Source organism: Ictalurus furcatus, chromosome 11, assembly GCF_023375685.1.
Source record: "Ictalurus furcatus strain D&B chromosome 11, Billie_1.0, whole genome shotgun sequence".
Lineage (NCBI taxonomy): Eukaryota > Metazoa > Chordata > Actinopteri > Siluriformes > Ictaluridae > Ictalurus > Ictalurus furcatus.
In genome coordinates, this window is record NC_071265.1 from 20,630,500 (window position 1) to 20,651,210 (window position 20,711).

The following is a 20,711-nucleotide window of genomic DNA, read 5'->3' on the forward strand; positions in this document are numbered from 1 at the left end:
GCCGGCAGAAGCAGTGTGATGCCCTGGGCAATGTTCTGTTGGGAAACCTTGGGTCCTGGCATTCATGTGGATATTACTTTGACATGTACCACCTACCTAAACATTGTTGCAGACCAAAACACACCCCTTCATGATAGTGGTATTCCCCAATGACAGTGGCCTTCAGCAGGATAATGTACCCTGCCACACTAAGAAAATTGGTTGAGGAATGATTTGAGAAACATGACAAAGAGTTCAAGGTGTTGACTTGGCCTCCAAATTCCCCAGAGGTCCCACGTCAGAACTTACAGGACTTGAAGGATCTGCTGCTAACATCTAGGTGCCAGATACCACAGCACACCTTCAGAGGTCTTGTGGAGTCCATGTCTCGACGGGTCAGAGCTGTTTTGGTGGCACAATTGGGACCTACACGATATTAGGCAGGTGGTTTTAATGTTATGGCTGCTTGGTTTATAGTATATGGTATGAAGTAGAGGCTGAGAGTAATTTTTTTTTAGTCCAGAGTGTGTCAATGAATTACACTTGGTGAAATGCTAGTAATCTCCTGCCTCACATCCAGTGTTCCCAGGATGGGCTCCAGATCCACTACAACCCTGACCAGGATAAAGGAGTTATTGAAGATGAAGGAATTAATTTACTTAAGCTCTCTTCACTATCACATCCATAACATATCAGCAGTTATTGGGAAGGAGCATGTAACATGCAACAGTGAGTGTAATAAACATGAATGAAGTAAATAATTTGCTTAATCATTCATTTTTCAAAATGCCTTTGGAGAAACTGTAAGTAAACAGATTGGGCAAGCATTGTTTGCTTGGCAAAGTACCGATCACATGATGGGACAAACAACAGACCCATATGTTTTATGTGGCTTGAATGTTAAAGCTGGCTAATGACAAGAACAAGTATTCTGTTTACCCTACTTGCTTTTCAGAAGAGACATGGCATAATTACATACTTGAAACACTTGGCTTAAAAAAATGGAAGCACAAATGGTGTTACCTATCTGTCTTTCAATGACTGAATATGTGTGTGCGTGTGTATGTGTGTGTGTGTGTGTGTGCGTGTCTGACCAGGATAAAGCTGTCACTAAAGATGAATAAATAACTTAAAATGAATGAATGAATGAATTAATAAATTAATTAATAAATGCGACTGATATACAGTATAAAGTTAATTCAAATAAATATTTCATGCCAGTAATGTGGGGTGGCACTTGGAACCCTAGTTATGTGTGTAAGTGTGGTTCTATGAACCATGGGTTATGGCCAGGAGTGCTGAGAATCAGCTGGATACCATCTTGTAATCATGCACAGACATGACAATACCTTTCAACAACTCACAAAGTGGTGTACGATTTATGGAATAAATACTGTTGTTATACAGCCATCTTTCCTTGAAACGTTCTCAACGAGTTCTTGCCAGGTCACTGCTAGTTTTGAATGATAAGCAACCCTGTCAGTTCATCGAACAACTATTACATACATATCAGCAATTCTCTAAGAATTGCCCATAAGGAGGAGGCATTCCTTGCAGAGGAGCATGTGATGGTGCAAGGGCATCTGGCCACCAAACTATGCCAGATGAGCCTATTGCCAGAGAATGCAGTTCTCCCACTTCTTTTGTTTAAGTTTTCAGAAACACCCATTTCAAATCAGCATCTTTTCAGTAGACTTGTAAGTAGAGATCTTAATGGACTCCAGCAAAAGTGGTGAGATCCTACACCAGGCTCTTAGGGAATTGTGGCAGATGGAGGTGACTCAGTTTCAGAAAGGCTGCTATAGGTTTATGAGCTCCTACAGAGATGCTATTTATTGTGCTGTGATGCGCTCCACATACACCTTTAGTGTAGACAGGGATTTTTCCTGAAGAAAATTTAGTCATTTGTACCAGACCCAGTCAAGGTGTACAGCATTCGTGGAACAGTTCCCATTAAAGTACAAACAAAATGTTCTACTAGGATCTTTCCTCCCCCAGTCCAAAGACATGTGTTGTAGGCTGAATGGCATCTCTAAATTGTCTGTAGTTTGTGAATGGTTGTATGAGTGTATGTGCAATTGTGCCCTACTATGGGTTGGCACCCTGTCCAGAGTGTCCCCCGCCTTGTGCCCTGATTCCCCTGGGATAGACTCCAGGCTCCCTGTGACCAGTGTTGAGTAAATTACTCAAAAAAGTAATCCACTACAAATTATTAATTACTACCAGATTACTACTACTACTACTATTACAACTACTAGAACAATTACTAAAATTGTCATTTGATTACATTACTGATTACTACATGTAAAAAGTAATCAGATTACTAATTACTCTACTTTCACATTACTTCCAAAACCTATCAAACCTACAAAAAATACACTGCAAAGTGAAACTCATAGTTCTTTCAGTAATTTTAGCGCACGTCAATGTATGACATGATCAGACTACCAGACTGACAAAATATAAAACTTTTCTAACTAGTTAACCAAGGGGAGGCACAACTAAGCTATCATGCTACTACTAGCTCCTACAGTGCCATGCAAAGTACATTATCTTTCCTTATGCTCTGCTCATATCATGTTCACGTAAACTGGAACTCATAGACATTTACAGACCTTGTTTTCCTGCTCAGCATCAGAGGATGGTACTGTTTCAGTGTCAACCCCTTTACTGGTTTAAAAAAAAAAAAAAAAAAATTGGCATAGAGTGAGGGGAAAAAAGTATTTGATCCCCTGCTGATTTTGTACGTTTGCCCACTGACAAAGAAATGATCAGTCTATAATTTTAATGGTAGATTTATTTGAACAGTGAGAGACAGAATAACAACAAGAAAATCCAGAAAAACGCATGTCAAAAATGTTATAAATTGATTTGCATTTTAATGAGGGAAACAAGTATGTCACCCCCTCTCAATCAGAAAGATTTCTGGCTCCCAGGTGTCTTTTATACAGGTAACGAGTTGAGATTAGGAGCACACTCTTAAAGGGAGTGCTCCTAATCTCAGCTTGTTACCTGTATAAAAGACACCTGTCCACAGAAGCAATCGATCAATCAGATTCCAAACTCTCCATCATGGCCAAGACCAAAGAGTTCTCCAAGGATGTCAGGGACAAGATTGTAGACCTACACAAGTCTGGAACGGGCTACAAGACCATTGCCAAGCAGCTTGGTGAGAACGTGACAACAGTTGGTGCGATTATTCGCAAATGGAAGAAACACAAAAGAACTGTCAATCTCCCTCGGCCTGGGGCTCCATGCAAGATCTCACCTCGTGGAGTTGCAATGATCATGAGAACAGTGAGGAATCAGCCCAGAACTACACGGGAGGATCTTGTCAATGATCTCAAGGCAGCTGGGACCATAGTCACCAAGAAAACAATTGGTAACACACTACGCCGTGAAGGACTGAAATCCTGCAGTGCCCGCAAGGTCCCCCTGCTCAAGAAAGCACATATACATGCCCGTCTGAAGTTTGCCAATGAACATCTGAATGATTCAGAGGACAACTGGGTGAAAGAGTTGTGGTCAGATGAGACCAAAATGGAGCTCTTTGGCATCAACTCAACTCGCCGTGTTTGGAGGAGGAGTAATGCTGCCTATGACCCCAAGAACACCATCCCCACCGTCAAACATGGAGGTGGAAACATTATGCTTTGGGGGTGTTTTTCTGCTAAGGGGACAGGACAACTTCACCGCATCAAAGGGACGATGAACGGGGCCATGTACTGTCAAATCTTGGGTGAGAACCTCCTTCCCTCAGCCAGGGCATTGAAAATGGGTCATGGATGGGTATTCCAGCATGACAATGACCCAAAACACACGGCCAAGGCAACAAAGGAGTGGCTCAAGAAGAAGCACATTAAGGTCCTGGAGTGGCCTAGCCATAGAAAATCTGTGGAGGGAGCTGAAGGTTCGAGTTGCCAAACGTCAGCCTCAAAACCTTAATGACTTGAAGAAGATCTGCAAAGAGGAGTTTGACAAAATCCCTCCTGAGATGTGTGCAAACCTGGTGGCCAACTACAAGAAACGTCTGACCTCTGTGATTGCCAACAAGGGTTTTGCCACCAAGTACTAAGTCATGTTTTGCAAAGAGGTCAAATACATTTTTCCCTCATTAAAATGCAAATCAATTTATAACATTTTTGACATGCGTTTTTCTGGATTTGTTTTGTTGTTATTCTGTCTCTCACTGTTCAAATAAATCTACCATTAAAATTATAGAATGATCATTTCTTTGTCAGTGGGCAAACGTACAAAATCAGCAGGGGATCAAATACTTTTTTCCCTCACTGTATATCCATTTTTCCTCACTCTGACTGTGAGAGCTAGCGTTTGACAGAATTGAGAGACTGTCAGCCAATAAGACACAAGTGTTTCCATGTATTTTCCTGTAAACCCTGTCTGATTGGTCTCGCCTCTGTTCACTGAAGATATAAAATCACAGGTTGTCCTCTGACATTCAGTTACGTAGTGACAACCGGCTCCAAGTGAAGAATTATTCGGGGCTAAAGAAAAAATTTTCGCACCAAAACGTGATTTATTTAAAAAAATGCATTTTACTTAATATTGTTTTCTTAACAATAAATCTGTAATGCAAGTAATGTAATTTTACTGACATCAGTAACTGTAATCAAATTACATAAATTTAACATGTAATGCAGTACAATACTGTGTTACCAGAAAAAGAATTAGATTACAGTAACGCTTTACACCCAACTCTGCCTGTGACCCTGTGTAACATAAGCAGTACAGAAAATGGATGGATGGGTGGATGCAGTCATGAAATTCTAAATGGCCACACATCGCCTATGCTTACTCATTAGATGTTATTATTTACAACTCTCACGATGAAACTGGGTATTCTGTGCCACGTATTGTTTCAATGTCAGCTGAATATTCCGTGCCTGTTAGCAATATCACAAAAGCATGTTCTGTAAAAAATTCAGGTACCCATAAAGGGACTCATACATATTAATGTAAATGAGCTCCATGTTAGTGTTTTACATCAACCACCAAGGGATAACAAATAGCAAGCAATGTTAAGGTCAGGTAAGCATTCTCTGGAAGTGGATAGATGGACACCTGTCTTAAGAGCTGCCTACCTATTAACACATAGGTAGTTCAGCTAAGTTCAAAATACCTATAGAAGAGCAGAAGTTGATCTGTTTGTTAACAGACTCACTCTCTGATGTGGTTCCATAGACAGGGCAAAGACAAATGCTTTAGGCCAGGATGCATTGGTGCATAATTGCCCAAATCTATAGTACAGATTTCTGCCACTACTGCTGTTGTGGATGATGCGCCAGCATATCCAACAGACTATGTAACCAGTATGTTAATTACCCCATTCTTTCTGAACAGACCACTGTTCCAACTGTTAATATTACTGATGGGCCCTCTATGCCCAATACCAATCACACTAGACCTGTGGGCCCAGATGCAAGGAATAGTAGACCACACACACACGCCATAAAATTATAGGGCAGGTCTTCAGGAGTGACCAGGAATGTGCAAAAAGGGTTCAGCCACTCTTGTGAGTGCACATGCTATAAATACATTATGCAGGCAAGTGAAAAATTTCTCATTATATGAGAAACACTGGACATGAACCCCTTATTTTGCAAAGTGAACAAAGTTTTTGAGGTTTTTGCAGGGTCAACTAGAAGTATTCCTTTCTGGGTCTACCCTAAATGTGTATGTGGCAGTGTCGTCTATGCACAGAGGACCTATTGATGGTTTACTGCTGAGAGCACATAAACTAGCCATAACTATTCTTAGAGCTTAGGATAAAGAAAATAATTGCGCAAGCATACTTCAATAAAGGTCAAGAGGTGCCTTCCTCCATTAAATACCAACTGAAGCATTACCTCCTATGTCTGCCTCCTGGGCGGCACTAAGTAGAGTGTAATTTTTTGCAATATCGAGTTCATCATATACCTTTGCTAGAATTTACAAACTGAATGTTGCTTCATTGCACACCCATGTGCTCTGTCGAAAAACTCCACTAGTTCTGAATGAAAATATAATGGCTACCTGCAACTCAGTCATGGACTCAGTCAGGCAACCTTTTTTCCATCCAGTCAGTCTTTTTTCCATTGGTAGTCTAATACATAGGAACCGTTTGTTTCTATTGCAACACAATAATATTTGGCTGGTACTACTTGACTGTGTTGCTGCTATGATTTCATTTTTTACATGTATAATTGCACCCTGCAGGTCACCCTGCCATCATACTCAAAATATCTATAAAAAAAATATGCATAACATATACTATTTCATCGCATACCCCTCATTCTCCAGTCACCCCTCAAGTATATTTAAGATTTGTGCGAACACTGCATGAGGACTGTAACTCTCCACCATTGAACATGAATATTTATGAGCCCTTGTGGTGAACAGGGAAGCAGCCTTGTGCATAAGTATCCCCCTGCCAGTATATAGCCTATCCTTCATTAAGGGTAACTGGTAACTGGGTGCTTTGCAGCTCCAGGCTAACGTTGGGGGGTCTCAGAGCTGCAGTGGTCACCAGAGGTTGTCTATGACCAGCCACTTCCCTGCTGCCTTGTGGGTAAGTCTATTAAGACAAAGGGTAGGGGAGAACACCCGGAGAGCAAAGCAATGTGTTGGCAGCACAGATTAGGCGGTCCTTCTACAGACTGGAGCTCCGGCAGCCTCCTGCAGACATTATGGGGACTGGTCATCCTGGGTTTCGCCCTTTCTACCGGGATTTATCTCATCACGGTGAAGATAGTGCTACTGGGGACTGTGCACCCCCTGTAGCACTCTAAAAACCTCTTTGCATAGGTCTCCACCTCTGACCACGGTGTAAGAGCAAACCAACACTCACCAACTGATTGCTCCATCCTGGAGGAGCTGCCTAATCGACCACCCATTCAAGTTCTTGACCACCCACCTACATTTCAAGAGGTGTTAGCAGCCATCAACTCCTTGAAAAATAACAAGTCTCCCAGCAGTGATAGTATCCCAGCAGAGGTCCTCAAATATGGTGGTTACTTGTGTACCAGGATGATCTACCAATACACCCTGCAGGTCTGGGACCCGGAGAATATCCCTCAACAGTGGAGGGATGCGAACATTGTCAAGCTTTAAAAAAACAAGGGTGACAAATCCATCTGTGGCAACAGTCGAGGCATATCACTGCTATCTGTTGCAGGCAATGTCCTGGTAAAAGTCATGCTATGCAGGCTGGTGGAGAACCTAACAGAACATCTGTTGCCACAGTCACAGTGTGGTTACAGGAAGAACCGGAGCACTGTGTACATGATTTTCACAGTAAGACAGCTACAAGAAAAGTGCATACAATATCAGGACCTTTTCATGGCATGTGTTGATCTCTCCAAAGCTTTCGACACTGAATCGAGAGCTACTCTGAGACATCCTGTTCAAATTTGGCTGTCCAGGAAAATTTGTGAACATCCTGTCACAGTTCTATAACGGGATGGTGGCCCGTATGACCACAGGGGGACAGGACTTGGTGGCTTTTAATGTATGCACTGGAGTAAGACAAGGGTGTGTCTTGTCACCGGTTCTCTTCCTCCTATGTTTCACAAAGCTTCTTCATGACAAGTTGGAAAGCAATAGTGGAATCTCTGTGGACTTCAGGCTAGTGCAGGTCCTTGAGTTGCAGTATGCTGATGATTGCGTGCTTGTGGCTCACACCCCAGAGGAACTACAAACCATCCTTGCCATGGCCATGAAGGCCTACAGCAGACTAGGCTTGTCAGTCAACACTACCAAAACTGAGGTGATATGTCAGTGGAAGTCTGTCCCCCCACCCACTATGCCTGTCTTCACCATAGAACATCAGCCACTTACAATAGTTCCATCCTTTAAATACTTGGGCAGCATATCTGTGGGCTGGTTTTATCTGAGCAGGTGCTACAACGATGTCCAGGTTGGCCACAAAAAAAGCATCACCCCTCATCTTGTCTGCGCTGGCATTCCTCCTCGGGCACCCTCATACGTCCAATTTGCATGGGGTCATCTGATTCGATTGAAGATGTAACAGGAGACGAGGCAGTAGTGGAGTGAACTGGAGCGTGGCTGATTGCACATGAGATTATCGATTTTAATGGCCAAGGTAATGTACGAGGACAGAGTCGTTTTTACATACCAGCTCAGTTTGCAGTGAGGGATTTAATCCTTCATAGAACACTGATTTGAGAGAGATATCGTTCCAACTGCTCTGAGCTGCTAACATACGAAATTGTACCGTATAATCAGCTGCACATAATTTCACTTGGCGTAAATATATCAACTGCACAGAAACGTCTCCTCCCTGCAGGGTATTCAAAAACTTCCTTAATCTGTTGCGAAAGACAAAGCCAATCGATAGACAAAAGGGAAAATTCCAATAAAGTGGCAAAAAGGTTGATGCACAAGAAAAAACATGGCAATGGAAAAGGCTTGGTAAGGCAGATATCACTGGCAATACTCCACAATGTGTTGCATGATGCACATGGCTTATAAAGCTATAAACAGGAAGTGCCACTAAACTCAGGTGATGGCTCCCTCTGGTGGAGGGAGGAACTGTTCATGGACTGAGGTGTTGCAAAATAATATCTATAAATAATAAATATTCACCATAAAAATGTTCTATCTTTATAAAAGTTGTTACTCATAGCCCGTAGACCAGGGATCGGGAACCTTTTTTCACCAAAGAGCCATTTTTTCATTTTTTGGTTAATGCAGTTTTTTTCTTTTCAAAAGAGCCATTGCAAAAACCTCTTCTGTGTGTGTGTGTGTGTGTGTGTGTGTGTGTGTGTGTGTGTGTGTGTGTGCATGCATGTGCAAGTGTCTGTAGATTCATACAGCACAAGAGAAAAAAAAATCTGCAGAAGTTAGGCCTACATCTGTGCTCCATTCCCTCTCGATCTCACGTGCCATAATGACGGCATGGTCATGCAGTGTTCGGGCTGACAGGGGCATGTCTTTTATTTTCTGATTTTCTCATTGTTCGGGAACTCCGCAGACAGTTCAGTTGCCATACCCAACATGCATAACTTTACATATCCGTCAGTAAAAGATTTTCCTTGTCTTACAATCTCCAGTAAGACAGCAAAGCTGGCAGCATTCAGGTGTCCAGTTGCCCCTGTCCACGCTTGCAGCTGCTGCTGTCCAGCTTGCAGTTTACGGTGGAGCTCCGTGCACACCTTCCTTCGGCTTTTGCCCACCAGGCACTTTGCTGCAAAAGCTACATGGTGGGTAGAGCTTTCAATAAAAGCACATGTTTCAATCCAGTCAACTGTGAAATATTCAAAATATTCTTCTGAATTCTATCTTTTTGCCATCTCCACAAACTAGCTTGGTAGTTGCTTGAATCTCAATGTGAGAGGTGACCAGAGAAAAGTGATAAGTGGTTTGATTTGTGTCATGACACTTTCGCACAGCACTGCATAAGTGCACTGGCTGGAACAACTTACATTATTGTAAACTGACTTTTCATTAAGTTTGGTAGGCTGTACAACAAAGGAATTGTACTTGACTTTGCATTTTCTACAGGAAACTTATCTCTAGTGATGTGTCTAAGTTTTTAACTATGATATGTTGGTGAAGGGTGAGACACCTGGTGAGCCACATGATTTTTGTCAAAGAGCCACATGTGGCTCGCAAGCCATAGGTTCCCGACCACTGCTATAGACTATTCAGGGGAGTCCAGCCAATCCAGCAATGATTCCATGTTGAATGATAATATTGTTAATAGCAAAACCAATATATAGATTAGTATACACTTTACATATATAGAGTAGTATTCAAAGGAACCACATCCAGTTCTAGTGAACTGTTGAAGATCTTTGTGAAGATGGAGTCCAGGGACATAATCTCAGACAGGAGAGTCAAACCTTGTCTGGGCCTGGAGGTTTCCTGGTCTTTTGAAGAAAGTGAGTAACCCTGGACTTTTCAAACCTGCTGTCATAGAACTACCAGAAAGCACTTGACTACATTTCCCATCAGCCACTGCACCCCACTGGAGCATGTCACATGACAGCCTGCCCTGAACCCTGTTCACATTTCTGTTAATGAGCACTAGTATTTAAGTTACGTCTTGCACCACAGTTTTGTCTTGCTCTTGTCTTATGTTGTCGTCATATGGTTATGTTCTGTAGTCACTGCATTTCTACCTCAAATTCATAGTTCTTGTTCTGTGTCTAGTCTATTACGTTTTCTTAGTTTGTTTATTTTTTTAATTAAATTCTTATCTGCATTTGCATCTATCTCACCCTCAATTACATCAGACCTGCATAAAATTCATTCAGGTAATCAGCCAGTTGTTGATTTACAGTTGGCGTGAAGAGTTCTGTAGTTCAGGGGGTTGAAATCATTTCCACACTGTAACAGAATCATCAGATGAAAAACTTTCAGTTTTTAAGAAAAGTTTTTAGCTACTCTGATTTGCTTTGTCAGTGTTTTCCTATTCCAGTTGTACAGGATCATGTTTCCACTTCCGTAGGCTGCCTCCTTGGCCGGACGAAGATGCTTGATCTTGGTAGTGAACCAAAGTTTATTGTTGTTGAATTTGTTCAACTTTCTATTGCTGTTGAAAAACTAAGTTATGACAGCACAGTGTCTGAGAGCTCATTTAAGTCGGCAGCTGCAGTTTCAAAAACACTTCAGTGTCATCATGATTGCTTTGATGACACTGACAAAGCTCCAGTTTTTTCTCTCCAGTCCCATCGCTTCATCGTCGTAACCAGCAGAACATTTTGGTTTTTGCTTATAGGTAGAAAGCCAGTGAACTAGACAGTGAGCAGAGTTTCCTAAAGCTGCATGATGGATAGCATGTTAGGCATCTCTTAAAACAATATAACAGTGGTCCGGGGTGTTTTTGCTCCTCATGGAACACTTAAAATATAGGTCATTTGTGATTGAGGTTTGCTGTATTGAAAACTGTTCTTAAATGAGAAGCATTATGTTTGGAAAAAGGAAAACACTGCATTTCAGCATAAGAACCTTATCCCATCTGTGAAACTTGGTGGTGATAGTATCATGGTTTGGGCCTGTTTTGCTGCATCAGGGCCAGGACAGCTTGACATCTTTGAAAGAACAGTGAATTCTAAAGGAAAATGCCAGGACATCTGTCTGTGATCTGAATCTCAAGAGAAAGTGGGGCATGCAGCAAGACAATGACCCTAAGCACAGAAATCACTTCTACCAAAGAATGGTTACAGAAGAATAAAGTTAATGTTTTTGAATGACCACATCAATGTCCTGACCTTAATCCAATAGAAATGTTGTGGAAGGACTTGAAGAAAGCAGTTCATATATATGAAACCCACCAACATTCCAGAGTTGAAGCTGTTCTGTACTGAGGAATGGGCTAAAATTCCTCCAAGGCGACATACAAGACTGATCAACACTTACCAGAAATGTTTAGTTATTACTGCACAAGGGGGTCACACCATATATTGAAAGCAAAGGTTCACATACCACTCACAGATCTGTAATATTGGATCATTTTCTTCAACAAATAAATGACCAAGTATAATATTTTTGTCTCATTTGTTTACTTGAGTTCTCTTAATCTACTTTTAGGACTTGTGTGAAAATCTGATAATATTTTAGGTATATTTATGCAGAAATATAGAAAATTCTAAAGAAAACTTTTAAGCACCACTATAAATAATACTAACTATACAAAAATCAAGCAGCCTTTTCAATGAAGTCTTATTGAAAAGTAAATGAAAGCCACTTTACTGACCCACTGACACAAACGAGGTGCTGTAGTGAGATGATTAGACTTAATTGTACAATAATATGCCTCATGGCTACCAGAAGCATCTGTGCTTAGAGGTTACTCAAAGCATTAGATGATTCATAAAACATTGTGTAATATTTTGGAACAAAGGCCTAAGCATTGCATGTCAGAAGTCACTAAAACAATAGACCTCATAAAACTATTATTGTTTGAAGTGGCTGTACCATCTAAACTAACAAAATGCACTGTTATTTACAGTGCTTAAATCATATGTAATAATAAGTTCACTCACTTTCAGTAACCGCTTTATTCTGGTCAGGGTTGTGGTGGATCTGGAGCCTACCCCGGTGACACTGGAGGCAAGACAGGGGAATTCACCTAGCCCTTCTTGGGGCACCATACAGACACACATTCAAACCTAGGTGCACTTTAGCATAATCGATTCATCTACTTATTTTTTTGGATAGTGGGAGGAAACTAGAGAATCCAGAGGAAAGAAGAGCATATAAAACTCAATACAGACAGAAACCTGAGCTCAGGATCAAACCCAGGACACTGGAGCTATGAGGCACCAATGCTACCCACTGCATCACCCCAGCATTTCTGCACCTGTAGTTTATATGTGATTACCATACTTCTTTGTTTTATTCTGGACAGCCATGGTGGGTGGCTTGTTTCCTGGCTGAGTACCAAAAGCTTGTCGTGACATCATGAACATAACCCTATTTGGGTTGGCTATAAAAGGTCCCTGCTACATCGTGTTAATCCTGTTTAACATTCTCATCTTGTCAATGAGTAGAAGAAATGGATTCAAGGACACTGAGTGTTATACTACGTTAATTCTTGCTACTAATCCTAATATTGTTAGTTATTTTTAAATTCACACAGTCACATAGAGTGTGATGATTCTAATATTTGACTTTTTACTATTTTCATCACAACTGATTATGTCAATGATTGTGTTGATTTGTCTGAAGAAGACAAAAACCATGCTGCATGCAGCCTTAATATAAGAGCTGACTAAAAAAAAACAAAGAAAAGTTGATGGAGGAAGCTATGCAGGATAGAGCAGGCCTTATTGGTTCCATTACGGCAGGCCAGAACACAAAGGCAATTTCTCCCAGAACAAACCAGCATGAAGCCTCTTAAGCATGATGATCCAGTATTAATACTCTGAGTGGTTATTATCCTAAACAGAGTACAATATCAGCACTTTGAGTAAGCGTCACCCTCAATAGAGAGCATTATCAGAATGCTGAGTAATTCTCTTTCTTAGTAAAGAACAGTATCAGCACTTGATTGATTTTCATTTAATTCTGACCTTGGCAGTATTAACACTGAGTGCTTCTCTGTCTCAATAAACTATTGTATTGGCACTATTTATGTGTGCTGGTTGTTATTATTTGACTTTTTTATACAGCCTCTACTAGTTCCTAAATTTATCTGTCAAATGTACAGTACAGTGCAAGAGTCTTATGCAAAGAAATGCTGTAGAGCAAAGATGCCTTCAAAGGTAATTAAATTAAATGTTTCTACATTAATAAAAAATACTATGAAGAGCAGTAAACAGTAATAAATTAAACTAAGTAAATTTTTGGTGTGATGCTTTAAAAAAAAAAAAACAGTCTCAGGTACAGTTTGTGCAGTTTTATAAGGAAATGAGCTGTAAGTTTTATTGAGCATCTTGTAGAACCAGCCACAGTTCTTCTATAGACTTTGACTGTCGCACTTGCTTCTTATTGCAATACCCAGAAGCCTTCATTATGTTAAGTGGTTTCTTACATAATATGCTGCTTTCTTTACTGACATACTGTCATGTCACGGCAAACCAGCAACACCATTTCCAAGAATGCACCACGAACTACAAACATGGCTGACAACTCCCAACACTGAGGAACACTAAGCACTAATCACACACACCTGTTCTCAATCACACCACACTACTTAAGAGACTCGCATACGCAAAGCCTTTGTGAAGTAATGTGCTCAGTTGACTTATCTCTGGTGTTTACCAAGCAGTCACCTCGTGTTGTTGTGCTGGGTTTTTTTTAATTTTGTTATTTCCTTGACTCAGATTCTCTGCCTTGTCTAATTTGGATTGTTTGCATGATTGTTTGACCGTTGCTTGTCTATGGTTATTGATTTCTTCCTAACCCTGTGGATTTGTTTTCTTATTAAACTGCCTTACCTGAACATGCTTCTATCCTAACCTTAGGCAAAAATTACAACACATGTACTGGATCAACCGTCATACTGGCCACTTCTAGTATGGATGGTAATAACATAACCACAAGAAAAAATAGTAATATTTCTGCATTATGCAGATTTACAGCTTAACTTACAAATCATTACTGTGCAAAAGTCTATTTTCTAAGTACAAACTTTGTTACAGATATTTGTTTTATGACTTCTACATTATCGAGTCAGTACAAAAAAAATTTAGATTTCAAAACATTAGATTTCCAGCACAAATTGAAATGTTACAGAAAAATGTTTGCATATGTTACGTAAATGAAGGTATAGGTTTTATACGTCCTTTTACACTCACCTGTACACCTGCTCATTTATGCAGTTATCTAATCAGCCAGTCATGTGGCAGAAGCATAGTGCAAAAAAACATGCAGATACAGCTTCAGTTAATGTTTACCTTGAACATCAGAATGAAGAAAAAGTGTGACATCTGTGACTTTAATCATGGCATGGTTGTTGATGCCAGATGGATTAGTTTGAGTATATTAGAAACTGCTGATCTCCAGGCATTTTCACACACAACAATCTCTAGAGATTACACAGAATGTTGTGAAAAACAAAACATCCTAAGTGCAAATGGTCTGCAGGCTGAAACACCTTGTTGATGAGAGATATCAGAGGAGAATGACCAGACTGGTTTGAGCTGACAGGAAGTCTATAGTAACTCAAATAAGTACTCTTTACAACTGTGGTGAACAGAAAAGCATCTCAGAATGCATGATACATCAAACCTTGAGGTGGATGGGTTAAAACAGCAGAAGACCACATCAGGTTCCACTAAGAATCTGAGGCTATAATGGGCACAGACTCACCCAGACTGGACGGCTAAAGACTGGAAAAAGACCCTGTATAGTTGGGCCAGGGCTCTGTGCAGGTCACTTGTGTTCTTCCACACCAACTTTGCCAAACCATGTCTTTATAGACCTTGCTTTGTGCATAGGAGCATTGTCATGCAGGCCTCTTAGTTCCAGTGCAGGGACATCTTAAGGCCCAGATATGGGTGAGATGATCAGGTGTTCACAACTTTTTGGCCATCGAGTGTCACATGATTTTCTACTTGAGTCACTCATCACCCCCTAAAATCACAATTTCTCTATTTCACTGACCTTTCAATCTTCTACTTACATTTAAAAAGTCATTGGTTGGTCAGTAATGGAATTCATGTGATAAAGTGTAAGACAGTCAGATACATCAATAATCAAAACAGCACAAGGTTGGATGGCTCTCCTCACCTTGCACAGAAGCTCCTTAGATGTATCCATTCACAGTTAGCTTTACTGGCAGATATTCACCGGGACTGTACAATGGTGCAGTCTCGACTTTGCACGTCTTGGAGAGTGGGACCCGCACCCAGAAGTGGTATCTCGGATGTGGAAATTTGGCACACGCAGGTGGACTTTTTTGTTTAAGTTAACTCGTTACCAAATGTGGTTCTCACTAGTGGAGCCAGCCAGCCTGCTGGGACAGGATGCCCTGGCCCCTGACTGGCCTTGACATTTACTGTATACCCTTCCATCTTGACCAATGGTACTTTTCACATTGCACAGAATTCAGCATATAGGCCACAGACTCCTAGTTGTGACTCTGAGATACCCAAATGAGGCCTTTGTTCCACCTTAACAACTAGATTCGCCACACAGCCCGATTCCCAAAATACTAACCTTGTTTCAGGCAGCCATTGCGTCACAGCACTGTTCATGGCAAACCTTGATGAAGCACAGAATTGTTTACTTTGAAGCACAGAATTGTCTAGAATCTCTTTGTATCCTATAGCATTAAGATGTACCCTTTACTGGAATTAAGGTGTCTAAACATGTTCCAGCATGACAATGCCCCTATGCTCAAAGCACGGCCCATAAAGACATGATTTGCCAAAGTTTGTGTGGAAGAACTTGAGTGGCCTGCACAGAGCCCTTACCTCAACCCCACTAAACAGTTTGGGATGAATTGGAATGCTGACTGTGCCCAAGGCCTCCTAGTCTGGAATCAGTGCCTGATGCTCTTGTGGCTGAATGAGCACAAATCCCCACAGCCACGCTCCAAAATCTGGTGGAAAGCCTTTCCAGAAGAGTGGAGGTTATTATAACAGCACAAGGGGGAGCAAAATCTGTAATGGTATGTTCAACAAGCACATATGGTTGTGAATGGTCAGGTGTCCACATACTTTTGGCCATATAGTGTACATGTGTCAAATATCATACAAGTGATTCTCACAATCTCTGGTGGTAAGAAGGGATGAAATAGAACTGTGCTTTCCTTCATATGTATAATACATGTGTACAAGGATGTCTTAAATTATTCTACAGTATTTGTCCTAATGAAAGCCACAGAACTTCTGCTTTCTAGCATACACTTTTAAGAGTGTCCACTAATGGTCAAGACTCGGTTATTTCATGTAATGTAAGTGCACAGAAGAAAAACGTGAGCAGTGGTGAAATATGAGTAGTCAGTAATTTGCAGTGATAGGCCAGTGGTCAGCTGTAATCACATTGTGTGGTAGAGCCAAAATGTGATTTGAGACAGATGTAGACAGAGCTGGTCTGAATATGGACAGGACAGAAAGGAGGTGCTAAGGAAAAAAAAATAATGGGACATGAAGTCTCATGGAGGATAATTAATGTGACATTTTCCTGACATTTAAATGGAGGTGCAGTGCAGAAGACTGGAATGAGGGAAGGAGGGACAAAGAGTACAGGAAGGGAAATGGAAGAAGCACTGAGAGTCAAAAAGAGTGAACAACAACAAAAGCATAGTCAGTCCATCTGGTACATTGATCATATCTCTACTGTAACTCAGAAAAAATCCCAGTTTTGAATGAACACCTGCACTATTGAATTTATATGTTCTTCCATATTAATAGGTTTTTCCAGATAAGTTTTGCTATGTTGGGCATACTATCTTCATCCCCAGGGACCACAGGTGCGAAAAAAACCTGAACAAATAAAGACAACCCTGGGAGACATTGCACAAATGCATCAAGCTGTTAGGATAGTTCCCGTGAAATGCTAATTCAATATATATATATATATATTTTTTTTAACAAATACCCTATACATTAATCCCACTGCCAAAGAGCTTAACTCTGATGTGATTTCCTCTCCAACAGCAGTAATGAGAATTGCACTTTTTAAATTTGCCCTTTTAAGCTAATTGCCAGGTTATAAATGTGCCAACCCTCCAACAGATATGTGGACGTTGCGATTTTATCTTGGCAGAGAACATGATTTGACAGGGAATCAGGCCTAATGGTATTAGGAAATGACATTATTGGATACAAGTGTCTTGAAAGAAAAGGGGAAAAAAGCCTCATCCTTAATTTTGATCAAGACTCTAACCACAGTCAGGCACTGCAGAAGCTGGGCAGTGCTAAAGTGTATGACAATAAAATCTCATAAATTAATCATTAAAATCTGAGATAGTCACACAGAGCTATATTCCCATAGCCATAGAACCTTATCCTTGCGAAAGCCTGTAAAGCTTTTGCTTTATTCACGAGTTTGTATTTGCTGTGGTAAGGGGTCTTGCGTGTGCGTATGCATGTGCGTGTGTATGCGTGTGCGCGTGTATGCATGTGTGTGTGCATTTGTGTATGCTTGTGTATCTGTGTATCAGTCTGATGTTGATTACTACACAGACGCCCACACACTTGTACTGTACTAGGCTCCCACTCTCATAGCTACCTTGGCTGCTACAGAAGAGCCGGGCTTCTCCAACAGGTCCCACAGTTTCTTGCGCTTCTCTGAGCAGCACGCGTTATCCAACTCCTCGCCCTCGCGCTCCTTCAGTGTGTCAGCCTCGCGCCGCAGCTCCTCATTCATCTGCTCCTTTTTCTGGTGGTAGCGCGCCTGGCAGCATGACTCCAGGTAGATCTCGTCCACGCCCCAGTAGTCCAGCTCCTGGCTGAACGACAAAGCGCACATCTCCTCCATCATGTGCAGCTTTCCCGTGCGGTAGAAGTTCAGGATGGACGTAAACGCGCCCGGATGCCGGTCAAAGAAGTACTCGTTCTCGTCCAGGTTATAGTCGTCACAAATATCCATGAGCGCCTCATGCGTCGTGCACGCGCGAAGCTTGCCCAGGCGCGTGCGCGGCAGGCGCTCCAGCGTGCGCCAAAGCACCTCGTGCGGCAAGCCGCCCACGTTCAGACGCACACGCCGGTAACACGACATGCTCCGGATGATGTCCACCGGCTCCGGAGGTAGAGAGGCCGCCGACCGAGAGCCTGTTTTACTGATCATGGCGGATGGTCTCTCCATTGTTTTTTTTTTTTTAATTCGGCCGCAGTTTCGTAGGCTATGGCTTACTCCAGGCGGGCCCCGGAACCTGCGTTACCTCTCGATGTCGGAGCCGCTTTCTTCCATCGCTGGAATGAAAAAGAGAGATACGTCACACAGTTAGTACACGTTTGCTGCCATGATTCAAGAACAAATGGTCAGGAATTTCAAAAAAATAAATAAATAAATTTTTTATTCAAACAAACCCATAAGTACACATGCACTTCACCCACAGCAGTGATAGCTAGCTACGCGTCTGAATGGAAAGATGCTCGAGATGAATAAGCGTCATAGGCGCGGTGCTGAAAATACCCATGCATTGTGCATTACTTCCTGGCGGTAGGGTACAGCTTGTGGTTTTAAGTGGGTTTTAAGTTTTAAGGGAATTTATAGTCACCACAACCTGCGGGGGTTTATTAGACAAGGCAGCTACTCAGAGCACACGTGTTGATATTCAGTATCAAAAACAAGCCGTCTCCTTTGAGGACCTGCCTGGTATTCAGTAGCCTACTGTATGTCCAGAAAGAGTGGTGGATTTCTGCTTCAGCATGGTTTAGGCGAAAATATAACGTCCCAGACACAATCATTTGTTGCTAAATAGTTGAAGGCAGATGTGCGCTCGCGCAGCCTCACCGCTGGCACAGCCCGGTCCATTCAGCCTCTAAAACCGGGAGGAAATAATCCTGGTGAGAAAAACATACGCGTCTCACCTATGCGCTCATTTTAGGCTAATTTGACGGAGCTACGACACAAATCCCCCCTATAGTATAATTGGTCAGCCTAATTTTGTTGAATTCACAAAGAAATTCGCTCGCTCGCCCGCGTGTTTTGAGCAGCATCAATAAAAATCCAATTTTAAACACGTTTGCTTATTGTATTCGATCTTATTCAAATTGCGTTATTTAGAAAGACATCAGCAAGTCGATCAAACCAAAGTGCGCATGGAAACAAACGTGCTCACTAAAGTAGACCAATGCCCAATGACCAACATTGAAACAGCAGGTCTTTGATTTGTACATATGTTTTGGGGATTATTGTTTTTTTTTTTTGTTTGTTTGTTTGCTTGTTTTTTTTTGCTGGTGACATATCTAATAATAATAATAATGCTAATAATAATAATAAACAATAATGGCTAGAAATTCATCACAAAACATACCTCAGTAGCTGGAGGCTGAGAATGATGGAAAGCCAATAAATGAGAAGGAAAACAGGAGGAGCGTCACTGCTTTACTCCCATGTCTAGTGTGAAATTAAGCCCATGCGGAGGACCGCTATCCTCCAGTCTGGGCATATTTGGCTGCTCTCTACAAATCGCCGGTGTTTTTAATAGGAAGCGGAATAAATCAACAAGTCCAGTGGTAAATCTGTGCAGCTGATTTCGCGGCAGCGGTTTTAGTGTGCGGAAGGCTGGATCTGAGATTAACCCTTCACTGTCCTGCAGAAAGTCTTCCTCCCTCCTGCGCCACGGCCCACTGACCTCGGGCAAAATGGCGAACTGCATCTTTACGCTGGCTCGTCCATTTCTGGGATGAAAAGCACTGTTGATATTATTTGACCCAGTAAATGGTCTATTATTGAACGAGGGGAATGAATCCTATAGTGCTGAATTCAGACACAAACAACTCCAGTGTTCGTCTGTGTAGAGCTGGACTTAGCCTACATGCACTCTGTAGGTGTTCATAATGTATTACTTTATCACAGTTTAGTTTTGTAGTCTCTTCTCTTTTTTTTTCTTTTTTTTTTCTGGCACAGGACACAATTGTGCTCAAATAGGCCCATCTGTGAGTGTTGAGCTAGGATTTAAAGGTTGGCAGTTGATTTTCAGATTTCTCAGATTTCTCAGATATTTTTGCCTCACATTCCAAAACCTGTCAGTAAAATATCTGCTGAGGTGAAAACTCAAGCGCCGTTGGTGACAAGCTCTGTAAACAGGAGAATTTAAAAAAAAAAAAAAAATGATGTGGACCACCAATGTTCAACCAACCAGTATGAGGAGGTCAATCATCCATGCATCCATCCATCTTCAACCGCTTACTCCTTTTCAGGGTCATGGGGGAACCTGGAGCCTATCCCAGGGATGAGGTCAATCATGTTGCCTGTTAATTTAGACATACACTACCAGTCAAAAGTGGCAACACTTGACGGAAATGTTTCTCATGATCTTAAAAATCTTGTGGCAACATATTCATGTCTTTCATTAGAAAGCTAACATTTTATTGACAAACAATGTTTTTTTAAATGGATGACTTGGAGCGAAATATTCCGAAATATTCTGAAAAGCAGTCAATAAGTGTCCAGCATAGGTAAGAACTCCTTTTAATACTGTGTAAAAAGCATCTCAGGGGGATTCCTCAAGAAATTGGTTGAGAAAATGCCAAGAATACATTTCTGGAAATTCTAGGCAAATAGGATGCCTACTTTGAAGATGCTAAAATACTAAATTATTTTGATTTATTTTGGATTTTTTAATCACAACACAATTCCCATAGTTG

At 41.4% G+C, this 20,711-nt stretch overlaps 1 protein-coding gene across 1 annotated transcript in view; it reads right to left on the minus strand.

Annotated features, from left to right (window-relative positions):
* The window catches only part of kcnb1 (potassium voltage-gated channel, Shab-related subfamily, member 1), a 36,752-nt gene extending 16,231 nt beyond the window's left edge, over nt 1-20,521 (minus strand). The window contains exons 1-2 of the mRNA XM_053636279.1: nt 20,204-20,521; nt 17,626-18,308 (exon numbers count right to left, since the gene is read on the minus strand). Of these exons, the coding sequence (XP_053492254.1) occupies nt 17,626-18,201 (576 nt within the window). The 5' untranslated portion in view covers nt 18,202-18,308; nt 20,204-20,521. The remainder of the gene's footprint in view (nt 1-17,625; nt 18,309-20,203) is intronic.
* Nucleotides 20,522-20,711: the final 190 nt, after the last annotated feature.